Here is a 12681-nt window from a genome sequence, read left to right on the forward strand (position 1 = left end):
CCTGCCCTTTTAATTTGGGGTCCGGGTGGGGTGGTGGGCTACACCCAGTGATACTCAGTGTTTATTCCTGACTACACTCTGGAATCGCTCCTAGCAGTGCTCAGGGGAATTATATGGGATGCTTGGGATCAGACCTGGACACTGCGTGCAAAACAAGCACCCTATTACTCTGAACCTTTTTCCTGGCCTTTTAAAATTAATTAGAATTTTAATTACACTTTGACTTTGCCTATCATGTAATGATTATTTCACTGACAGCGCATGTTTAATGTGTTTAGATTTATTCCCATATTCTTCTATTTTTATATTCTTATCACTGATAAAGAGTTTTTTCCTGTACTAAATTTATTTAGTGCTCGCTTTCACAGCACATATTTGACAGCAAATATACTAAAATTGGAACAATACAGAGAAATTTAATACATGGCCCCTGCAAAAGGATGACATGCAAATTTGTGAAGTGTTACATTTATTTCCAAAAAAGAATTGATCATTTAATTGTCCTTCCACCAATGAACTTGTGCATGACAAATCCTAAAAATAAATTTTTGTTTATTGCGTATAGAATTGAAAATTATGATTTTTTTCTTTACATTTTGAATATATCATTTTATTGTTTCTTGTGCTAAGTAATCTTCTGTTGTAATTTATTTCTTTTGGTAGCCATTTAGATTTTTCTCTATCATGCTTATATCTTGCCTGATTGTTTTGAAGGGGATTTATTTTATTAAGATTTCTTACCTGGAACTTCTTAAATAAAGATGTATATGGTAAATAAATTCTCAAAAACCAAAATCTCTTTTGAATAGTGCTTCTCTAAACGACCAATCAACGACTCTTCTTTTCCAAACTCTCCTGGAAATTTGCCTTCTCATCCTATCTCTTGTAATTCTTCATCACTTTTGCATATTTTCCAAGTCTTATTCCAAGTATTTTCCTTAGAGTTTCTTCTGGTTTATTTTTTTCTCTTTTTGTTCATTCTGCTATTCAAATTCAACTCTTCTATTGAGTTTTCGATAGCACAGCGGTAGGGTGTTCGCCTTACAAGCGGCCAACATGGCCGACCCGAGTTCGATTCCTCCGCCCCTCTCGGAGAGCCCGGCAAGCTACCGAGAGTATTCGATATGCCAGACACAGTAACAACAAAGTCTCCAATGGAGACGTTACTGGGCCCGCTCGAGCAAATCGACGATCAACGGGAGGGCCTTTACCTTTACCTTTACCTTCATTGATTGTATTTTTCTCTCCTGTTTGTTCTTTTGAGAACAAAAATCTTTTACCCTTTCCTTCATGGTGCTTATTATTTTTGTCATGTCCTTGCAATTTTAGTTGTACTTATTTATTTTACAGAGTTCGGTTATCAGGGATTCATTGTTCTTTGAAATTCTCATTATTCTTTGTATTATTCATGCTGATTCTTATTTTGGGAATTTATTGGAAGTGGGATTTTTTTGAGAGAAAAAGAGCCTCTAGTGCTCTGGAGTATAAAAGTGTTCATCAAAATAGTTTTTATTTCATTCAGGAATCCAGGATGAGTACAGTTAGCTCTTATGATAATTTATCAATGGGAATTTTACAATATTCCTATAATAGTGGATAGCAGAAATTTTGTGTATCAACATTCATGGACGATGCAGCTTTTCTAGACTCCTAGCTTAATCCCAGTATTAACTGAATTTGAATATGAGTTTCTAAATTCTGTGGACTCATAGCCATGCCTCAGATTTCATTGAGAAAGATTGTATCTGGCCTAGGTGGCTATTTTCCAAACTTCTATCATATAACCTTTAAACTCCAAATTCTGCTCTTTGAGCATTTTGTTCTGCTTAGCTTGAAAAAAATTCGACGGTTTGAAAAAGATTTTTACTGGCAGTAAACTAGCATGTTGGAAGATTGTGGATTCGTGTCCTCAAAACAAGCATATCTGTACTTAAAATTTTTTATATTTCATTTATTTTATTGTCCAAGTTTCTCCCGTGAGTGTTTTTACACTGTACCTCTTTTTTGAGTTAGATACTAGCAAAAAGTATGCTTTCGGTTCTAAGGCAATTTTACCATACATGACGTATGGTTTTTCATATTCACATAAGAAAGTATGGGTGCTGGAGCAGTATTACAGAGGGTAAGGGGTTGCCTTGCACACAGCTGACCCGGGTTTGGGTCCTGCCATCCCAGATTGTGCCTTGAGCACACAAGGGATGATCCTTGAGCTCTGTTAGTTGTGGCCCAACCACCCCTCCCCAAGTCACCTACCCAGAAAAAGTATAGTGCAGGGGCTGGAGCAGTAGTACAGTGGGTGGGGCACTTGTCCTGTCCATGGCCAACCAGGATTTCATGGGGCTGACCTCACACCCCATGTGGTCTCTGCACCTTGCTGGCTGTAAGCCCTGTGCGCTGCTGGGTGCTCAGGGCTTACTCCAAAACAATCAAAAAATGTATCATGAAGCCATTTTACGTGATGTCACCAACATGCCATCTCTGAATATCAGTAGAAGAGTTGTGGGGTGGCTGAAATGCTGGAGTGCATGCTTTGTATGCCGCCCTGGACAGTGTGAACTCAGAAAGCAAAGCCAACATTTTAATTTAGCTTTTATAAATATAGAGGTTTCATTTTTCTAAATTTTATGGTTTTCTAGATTTATGCCTCATAGGGTATCCCTGATGTGTCCCTGTGCTCAAATGACCCAGTAATTGTGCTGCACTTAATTATAGGGTGTTGTAGCCACAGGTAGTCAGCTCTGCACCCCTGCCTGTATAAACATAGGACTTGATTTACATCTGAGAGATGGATTATTAGATGAACTGTCTTCTCGAAATAGCTAGCGTGTGCATTATTATTAGTAAGAAATCACGCCAAAATGTGTGATATAAACTGCTCCTTTAACTAAGATTTTTTGATTTTGAGTCTAGTTCCCTTGATTTTAGCAGACCCCATATATCTTTTCTTTTGTGTTTGGGGCATACCCATTAGTGCACAGGCTCTACACTCAGCAATCACTTCTGACTGTACTCATGGGACCATATGAGGTGCCAGGGATCAAACCAGGGTTGGCTGCATGCAAGGCAAACACCCTACTCACTGGAGTTCTCTCTCCCAGCCCTCATATATTTTAATAACCGGTTTCTGCAGTATGGTTCTTCTACTTTTTATTATTTTAAATTTAATGTTGTGAATAGGTGGTTAATAAGTATATGTGGTTTATACTAAGTATATATGGTTTAGTCTTTATGTTAATTATATAATGCCTTTCTCCAAGAAGATATGTTCATATTTTACTCAGTTCTTCACCACATTGTAAAATATTCAGATGGCTGATAGTTACTTTCATGAATAGATTGGCTGTTTCAGTAATTTAATGGTTCCCATTTCTAAAAATTAAATATTCAGTGACCCTTAAGGGTCATGAATTTTGAATGTATTTAAATTATTCCAGTCAACCCACATATGGGAACTCATGTTTTGTTGCTGCAGGTTTGTATTTGGAATAAGTCACAAAGTTAAAAATCCTTAGGAGAAAACTTGTTATTTGCAAGTTGTAAATCCTAATGTATATTTCTGAACTAATTCACTTCTTTCTTCACTGACCTCAGATTGTTTTTGATAATCTTTTTTTCCCTGTGTTTTAACTTTAAAGAGAGATTCTTCCACTTTTTTGGTCATGTACAGCCTTCTTTGATATGAGAGTATCTTCTTTGCCATGTGTTTTGCGTGCTCATCACTATATAACATATGTAGTCACATTAGTGCTAAGTGTCAAGGATTCCCCCCTTACTATAAGTCTTAGTAATTGGGCCATTATTTAACTCCAGTAGAACTGAGCTTGAATCTTGATTATTTTAGTGATCTATAGTTTGTCCTTACAAAAGAGCTAAATTTTTTTTTTAAGTTAGTTTTTCTCTTTAGTGTGATGAACTTGTGCCTTTCTCGCAGGGTTGTCATGAGGATTGGATTAAATTGATGCATTAGTGACTGAAACGTGAACAGTGCATAAGAATCAGTACTCACGTTTTTGGTTTTTGGTAAAGGTAGTAAAGGCGTATTTACTCATCTTTGGTGACTTGACAAGTTTTCTGTCTTGGAAAAACTTAGAGACTGGATTTAAGGAAACAAAATGCATGTTAAGTTGAACGGAGGCACATTTACCCACTGGAAATAGTGTACTATCTATCCTTTCAAGTTTTTACTGTATGAATTAATTATATACCATAGAGTCAGAAAAAATAGCTATTTGAAATGCTTTTACAGTTAGGTTTATATCTTAATATAGTGTCTTGACTTCCTTATAAATTCTGTTTTATTTTAAAAGGTGTTTTATATTTTTGAAGTTGTTCTTAGTTACTTTTAAGCCATGCTTGAGAATTCCAAGCCTATTTTAATCCTCACACAGTAGACATTGTGTTATAGCAGCAGACACATTAAATTGGGTTAGGGGACTAGAGTCCTAGCTTTCCTTTTTATTTGCTCCTATGTCCTTGGTCAAATAATAAAGCCTCCCAGTGTCTAAAATTGGATCTGTGCCACAATCTTTATAATCTGACCTATTTAAACTGCCTACCCATTTAGTTGCTCAGAAACTCTGGAGAAATACGAAAGCTCTTTAGAAAGTGCTAGGGGGCTGGAAATGTGGCTCAGTGGTGAAGCACATGCTTCTCATATGTGGGTTTGATGCCTGGCACCACAAAACACAGAAAACAGGGCTGACTAGAGGAACCAGAGTTATCTCACTTCTTATCTTTTCTTGCTCATCAGCTTCTTTTCAGAATAAAAGGTTACTTTATTAGTTATTAGAAACTAAAATTTATATTCCTGTTGATCACATTTCTTTAACTCAAGAGATGTTGCTGATATTTTTCTTGGAATGTAATATGGCAGATTGTTTCAAAGGTGAATGAAAGTTTTAAAGTCATCCATAGGGCCAGAAAACAGTTCCTTTATAGATAAGTGACTTTTTTCCCCCCAGGAAATAAGACTGTCACTCTAGAACCCCTTTCATTCTCTGCTCAGAACTGATCACCTCCATTAAGCCTTTGATTAACTCTCCCTGGTTTTGATTAATTTGTATTCCATCTGCATTTATGCATGTAGTTTGAAGCATATTAATTTATATTGAGTGTTTTGTAAGTCATTAATGTCTTTTACATGTGACCTGGTCTTGTTTTCTCAGCTAGCTTGGAATCTCCTGAAGGGTAAAGACAACTGTCGTTTCCCTTTCTTCACAGTAGATTCATAATAGAGGATTCACTGCATATAAGGGCTTCTTACTAGTTCTGTTTAGGTTAAACTTCCACGAGCATAGAATGGTATCAGTTGGCCTCATTTTAAAAGTCTGCATCTGTAGAAATTTTATATTGTTTTAGTATATGCTATTTAAAGACAAAAGGCATTGGAAATTATGCTGCTTAATTTTTGAAATGTGGTATTTGCCATAAATTTGCCATAAATTTCAAGTGGATTTAATTCCTTCATGGACTTAATTTTTTGCTTTTTCAAAGTATTTTGGTAATCAGTATTTGGCCAAAGAAATTCAATAAATCTCATGAAACAGACTAGTGCTGTTTAATACTATTCTAATTTAGGGTAATTTTGTGTTTGTTCATAGCCATAGTTCTAAACCAAAAAAAAATAGAAGGAATTGTGCCTTTTATGAAAGATGTTTATAAAAGGCATACTGTTTAATAAAGAATCCCAGCTTGTTCTTATTTTTCCACTGTTACTAAATTATTGGTTGTTCTTACTATTTAATTTGTCTTGTAAACCTTGATATGGAGGAGACTGTTCTTTAAAAAAATTTCCTAATTTATTTAGAAATAGTTTTGAAAAATGGAATGTTACATTTGCCTTTATGAGAACTTTCATTAAAACAAAGCAAGGTAAAATTCTTAAGTTTGCACTTGAAAGAATTTGCTAAAGATGATGTTTCTTCCAAATGAATGTTTGCATTTTGTTTTCCAGGTATATTTTTCTAAAATCAGTTTTTGTTCCATTAAGAAACATTTTTACATCTTCTTCAGGAATGTCATTGTCTGCTGGATCTTCCCCTCTTCATTCTCCCAAGATCACTCCACATACTTCTCCTGCTCCCAGAAGAAGAAGTCACACTCCAAATCCAGCAAATTACATGGTGCCTTCCAGTGCCTCTACACCAGTTAACAACCCTGTCTCTCAGACTCCATCTTCTGGTCAGGTGATCCAGAAGGAAACGGTTGGTGGGACAACTTACTTTTATACAGACACAACTCCAGCACCTTTGACTGGAATGGTAAGTCTGCTTTAACAAAGAAATGATAGCACTTTTAACAGGTTCTTGTTAATGAGATTTCTGAAAAAGTATTGTTTGTTCGTTGTGATATGAAAAAGTATTTTCTTATGTTTGGATGATAATTCTAATCTCTTGTTTCCAGAGAAATCTACATCTACTCTAACTTTGGTTTTTTAAAAATTCAAGTGGGGTTATATTTAAACCCTGGTTAAGTTTTTTGTGGTATGCTTTGTTGATGAAAAGTTTACCTTTAGTATTTGTACTAGCTGGAGTTGACGGTTGTTGGTGTTTGTTTATAGAGAAGGTAATTTTAGATCTTTCTCACAAGAAGTTAAAGAAAGTAGATGGTTTCTTACTGGTATTACTGAGATCAAAGTAACTCTTCTTGCCTTGGTGAGGTAGTGATTTAATAGCTAGATCTGGGTAGTAGAGGACACAAAGGTATCGCTAATACGATTATTGCTAAAGGAAGCGGAGATGTAGGTTAACGGGGATCCATGATTGTGGGTAAGGAAGGTGCTATGAAGAAACTGTTGGGCAGGGGAGAAAAAAAGAGGGGAGGAGATTTTTGCATGTTTCATAAATTATGTGTTTTTAGCTTCATAATTTGTCAGTGTCTGAAAAGCAGTTTTTATGAGAACTTTTTTTCCCAGTTTTTCTATAAGACTTATTACATGTATAGTAAGAATATTTTTTGAGTTATAGAAAGTGTACTACTTAGAAGAAAGAAGATCTATTTATATTGTTGTTGAAATAATGAAAACTAAACTAGATATTTGGCAAGGATAAATAATATACTTTGTTATATTTGGATTTTAGCAAGCAGATTTTCATCCTATGAGTTACATTGATGGTTTATTTTGGTCAAGTTTAATGTTCTACTAAATGGCAGTTTGTGTAAAAACATAATTTTTTTTTTCATTTTTAGCACTCCCCGTTCTGCCATTGTTTTGTGACTCTTGAATCTTAGTGCCTCTGAGACCGTTTCCCTAATTGTAAAATGGGGATAATAATAACCTAGATGAGAAATGAATGTAAAAACGTTTGTTAGAGGTATTTGTAAGTCATGGGGAATGTTTTTTTTTAAATATTAAAAAATAGCTAATAGTTTTTTATTTTGTTTTGTTTTTTGATCAGAGATCTTTCAAAAATTATCACAGAACAGCTTGCCGAACAGAAGGTCAAATAACTGAGGTAGAGTAGAGACTTTCCTTGGTTCTTTCAAGTAAGAATTCCATCAATGTTTTTTTGTTTTTTGTTTTTTGTTTTTTTTGCTTGATTTATATCTCTTTACATTTTTATTCAATTTAATCATTTGTAAAAAGAAGAAATGTAATTTAATTTATGAAGAGTTTCTTTTGTCACAAAACTATCTCAACTGTTTTTGTCGAGATTATCTATGACAAACTTTTAAACTGTTTTTATCCTTCAAACCACTCCTAAAAGTTTGCTCATAGTGGAACCTAAAGTAGTCAAGTCAGATTATGCTACCTGATTAAGGAAGCCAAGGGAAATAAAGGAGAAATCATAACCCTACAGGTGGATGTGGATCAAAGGAAACGTTAAAAGTATTGTAAAAATACCTCCTAATTGAAATCCACTGTAGAACCATCACCTGAAGGAGCAGAAATCATTTGAATTTTTATTTTTATTATTTGGCATCTGTCTTGCTCAGGGTTGACTCTTGGCTCTGCACTCAGGAATGATTTTTGGCAATGCTCAGGGGACCACATGGGGTGACAGGAATCAAACCTGAGTTGTTCTGTGCAAAACTAGTGGAACAAGTGGCTTGCCCACTATACTATCTGGCCCCAGAATTCATTTTTCATTTTTTAGAGGCGAAAAGGATTTATTTTTAATATTTAACTTAAAATTAATAAAACAGTAGAAGAAACTACTGTTTCTTCTTCTTTTTTTCTCTTTGGGTCACACCCGGCGATGCACAGGGGGCTACTCCTGGCACATGCATTCAGGAATTAGTCCTGGCAGTTCAGGTTGGCCGCGTGCAAGGCAAAAGCCCTACTGGCTCTGCTATCGCTACAGCCCCGAAACATCTATTTCTTCATTTCAGAATGCACTATGATTTTGGGCCCTGAGCCAGTGAAGGGAACGAAAGGCAGAGAAAGAAAAAAGAGAAGGGTTTCTTTGGAAGAATCCTGTTGGAAGAATGAAAGAGAAGTTAGAAGTAGATTTAGTCTTTTTTTTTTTTGATAGTTTATGTGGGTGAAAAAATCTTGTTATACCCTTCTGTTGAGTTAACTGCTGTCCCAGTGAATTTCAGTATTTAACCAAGTATATAGATAGCCATGTTCAGGTTGACTGCAGGAAGCCCTTTATAAGAGTTGATTCGTTTGGGGACCAAGGCAGTTACTTCATATGAGCGTTCCAACTCATCTTGAATATTACTTCCTTCCTCTTTTCTAATGGGATTTTCAAACTCCAAGGAGCAGCAGAGATAGGACAGTGGTCAGGGTACATCCTTTGCCTGTGGCTGACTCACATTCAATCTTCAGTACCACATGATTTCCTGAGCATTGCTGGGTACGGCCATAGAGACTCCTGAGCACCATATGGTACGGCACTGCAGGGTGAGCAGCACCACATCTTCAGTCCATGTATTGAATTGCTGGGAGGGTGCTCCAGGTCTCCTGAGTACTGCTTGGGAGAAAAAACTTGAAAAAAAATCACAGACTTCATAAAAATTTTTCCCACAGAAAACAGTTTGCCTCTTATTAGAACCTAAAATTTGGTATCTTTGAAGATAATGTTTCCTTTGTCATTAGTTTCTTGTTTTTGTTTTTTTCAATGATGGCAACATTTAAAAACTGAATTTACTGAGAAAAGATACTGATAAGGAAAATATTCTCTGAGGTACTTGAATTAAGTAGTATTGAATTAGTAGCATTAGTTTTTTCCCCATGTTTGTTTGTCCACACCCAGCAGTGGTCAGTGTTCACTCCTGACTCTACATTCGGGGATCACCCCTGGCAGGGCCAGGAGACCATATGGGGTGCTGGGGCTGAAGCCTGGGTACATTGTACTATTGATCCAGCACCCTAAATTTTGTTTTGCTTTGTTTTTGGCTTCCCACACATTGCTTCGGGATCATAGGGGCCTTTCCCAGTAATTTTTTGTCTGGCCTTGTAGGCTGGTCGGTGCAGTGTTTGGGTCTGGGGATGCAATGCATCTCTGCCCGATGGTTCACTGTGTGTCTAGTACTGAACCCAGGATTTCTCAGGGCATCGCTCAGGGCCTTGTGCATTCCAGGTGTGCGCTTTTGCCCTCTTTGAGTTTCTCCACAGGTCTTCATTTAAAGATTTAGAATTGATCAATTCATCACCATCATTTAATGATGAAAACTTTATTCAAAATAATGATAAACTGTTTCAACTGAGAAAAATGACTATATTTTCCACCTCCCTACCTTTTTAGGTATTTCCAAATTACCATATTTATCCTCCAACTGCACCTCATGTTGCTTATATGCAACCAAAAGCAAATGCACCTTCCTTCTTCATGGCTGATGAACTCCGGCAGGTATGCTTTCAGAATTCATGGTAGAAACACAGTCTCTGTTATGCTTTTGCAGGGAACTGGGGAAAGAAAAGTGCTCCTTTGACATTGTACTATTTAAACATACTGTACCAAATCAGAATTTAGAGTCTATGAATTTCAGCTGATCTGTTTACTTAAGAAAGCTTGTTTTTCACAGGAAACTACAGACAATTATGTTTAGATTTATAAAACATAAATAGCCAGGGCCAGAAAATATAGTACTTGGATTAAGGTGCTTGCCTTGAGTCCCAAAGACCCAAGTTGGAATCCCTGGTACCTCATACGGTCCACTGAGCGCTGCTGGGTGTGCCATTCCCCACCCCTTGCCGTCACCCCATCACCCCACCTAAACAGTATCACGAACACTAGCTATTGGAATGAGTCACTTTCTGCACTTCTGCATTGAAAGGTCTCTTTCAAGTATATAAAGAAATTAAGTGATTTTTAACTTCTGGGTTACTTTTTGACTATAAGTAGTTTGGTTCAGAAGTTAACCTCCATTTAAAAAAGCTCGGTATTTTCTATAAAATACATCTTTGGGTTTTTGTCTTGTTTTTTGTTTACTTGGTTTTGGGGCCACACCCAGCAGTGCTCAGGGTTTACTCCTGGCTCTGTGCTCAAGGATCACACCTGGTTAGGGGACATTATAGGATGTGGGTCAAACTTGCAAGACAGGCACCTTATTCATTGAACTATCTCTTCAGTCAATATGATGTATACATCTTATGAGATCTGCTTTATTTTTCATACTCCATTTAGATTCTCTGAAAATTCGTTGTTGTATAGAAATGTTTTATCAGTACAATGATCATAAAACATTTTGAGTAGAGTAGACCTTGAGTTTTCAGCTACAGTGTTAGTTTTGGATTACAGCACAGCTAAAGTTAGCCGTAGTTGTACAGTGGATTATCTAGGACTGGAATTTAGATATCTTGCCATTATTTTGGTGTTTTCAGCATTAAAAGTTATCAGCATTAGAAAGTACACATGCTGTATCAGCATTATTGAGGTACATTAGAAAGTTCAGATTTCAGAAACTGTTCTGCTTTAAATACACTTACTTTCTCTTTAGGAGCTGATCAACAGACATTTAATAACAATGGCTCAAATTGATCAAGCAGATATGCCAGGTAAAATGCAATTTGATTCATCTTTCCTTTGTTGCTTTTGTTTTGAGACTACACCTGGGGTGTTCAGGGCTTAATCCTGGCTCTACACTCAGGAATTTCTCTTGGTGGGTAATATGGGAACATATAAGGGATGCTGAAAATCGAATTCAGGTTGGCCTCTTGCAAGACAAGTTCTGTATCCACTGTATTATTGCCCTGGCTCCTCATCCTTCCTTTTAAAGAATCTTAGTTTATCCTGTGTAGTCCTATGTGTTTTTAATGCCTTAAAGTAGCTTATTTTAGCTAGGCAGTCTTATGAATATATTACTTTAAAATCTGCTTGAGTTCCAGGCTGCCGCTGAACTTAATTAATTCTTTGTGACAGGGTTCAGTTATTCCACAGTTTAAGATTTTTTTAAGTTGCTTCGAGTTTCATTTTTGTAAACTATATTTTCTTTCCACCTTGATTCATATTATTTAAACAGTAATTTCTTTTGGTTTTGCTCTAAGACTGGAGTCTCTCCAGTCCTGCTTGGGAAATCGATTGAACTCTGCATTTTAAAGGAGCAAGCACTCCAGCCCAGGTCTCTGGCTCTAGCTTTAGAATTTGGGGTGATTTACTTTACTGTTTACTTGCCTGTTAGCTGCTGAAATCTGATGACAAGTCGGTGGAAGGTAAACATTTTTTTTGAGTCAAGTAACATCTTTTAAAATAATTATTTTTTGTTCTCTCCCTCTGGCCCTTCCTTTGTTACTGCTGTGATGACTGGGTCAGTCACACTCCAGGCTGTGGTACTCTCTGGGGCTGCTCACTTGGCCCAGTGCTCACCAAGCTTTGCACTCCTCTAGTGTAGTGCTTGCCATGTTTACTCCCCAGGGATTGTACTTTCTGGCAGTGGCACTTTTTGGTTGAGTGCTTGCTGGCGATTGGGAGGGGCTCCTCAAATCCCCTTTGTGGTGTTTAAATATACTTGTGATGTGGTCAGAATTCACAGATAGCAGGCAGAGCTGCCAGATCCCTTACTGTATATGTGGGATCCCGGAAACTGAAACTCATAACCTATGCTTGCAAGACAGACACTCTAAACTTTGTGTGTGTGTTCATTCTCTTTCTCCAGAAACTGAAACTCATAACCATATGCTTGCAAAACAGATACTCTAAACATGTGTGTATGTAAATGTGTGTGTGTGTGTGCGTGCGCACGCACATGTGTGTGTGTGTGTTCGTTCTCTTTCCCTGGAAACTGAAACTCATAACCATATGCTTGCAAGACAGACACTCTAAATCACTGTGTGTGTGTGTGTGTGTGTGTGCGCGCGCGATCCTCGCCAGTAATTTTTTTTTTTCTTTTTGAGACTACATTGTGCAGGTTAGTGAGCTTTGCATGTACTTTCTTCTTACAAAAGTCTTGTAGAATAGATACTCATATTATCTTCACTTTACATATGAGGAAAGCTAATGTTGATAGTTATGTAACTGGCTTTTATTTTTTGACAGTGTTGGGAATTAAACCCAGGGCCACACACATACGCGGCAAGAGATCTATCACTGAGCCATACTCTGACCCTAAGTAACTTACTTTTAAAGAGCAGTAGCTAATAAATGACTTCCGAGTCCAAATTTAAACATTGGTTTACCTGATAATATCGTATCAAAACAGTATTGGTACTATTTCTCAGAAAGCAGTAAATTTAATTATAGTTTGCTCTACTTTTGTTGTTGTTGTTTTTGCCCTTTGGGTCACACCCAGCAGTGC

At 36.9% G+C, this 12681-nt stretch overlaps 1 protein-coding gene and 1 pseudogene across 6 annotated transcripts in view; both read left to right on the plus strand.

Moving 5' to 3' along the window:
• Positions 1-12681, plus strand: part of PAN3 (poly(A) specific ribonuclease subunit PAN3) — a 133768-nt gene that overhangs the window by 84832 nt on the left and 36255 nt on the right. For 4 of the 6 annotated variants that reach the window (XR_008791745.1, XM_056109674.1, XM_056109675.1 and 1 more), the window contains 4 exons: positions 6013-6260; positions 7398-7454; positions 9693-9797; positions 10888-10945. Coding sequence is in view for 5 of the 6 variants with exons in the window: in XM_056109674.1 (XP_055965649.1) it covers positions 6013-6260; positions 7398-7454; positions 9693-9797; positions 10888-10945 (468 nt within the window). In the remaining variant the exon portion in view is untranslated. The remainder of the gene's footprint in view (positions 1-6012; positions 6261-7397; positions 7455-9692; positions 9798-10887; positions 10946-12681) is intronic. The other 2 variants (XM_056109676.1, XM_056109678.1) reach the window with 1 other exon arrangement.
• On the plus strand, positions 376-475 carry LOC130019482 (uncharacterized; annotated as a pseudogene).

Source organism: Sorex fumeus, unplaced genomic scaffold (genome assembly GCF_029834395.1).
Source record: "Sorex fumeus unplaced genomic scaffold, SorFum_2.1 ptg000008l, whole genome shotgun sequence".
NCBI lineage: Eukaryota > Metazoa > Chordata > Mammalia > Eulipotyphla > Soricidae > Sorex > Sorex fumeus.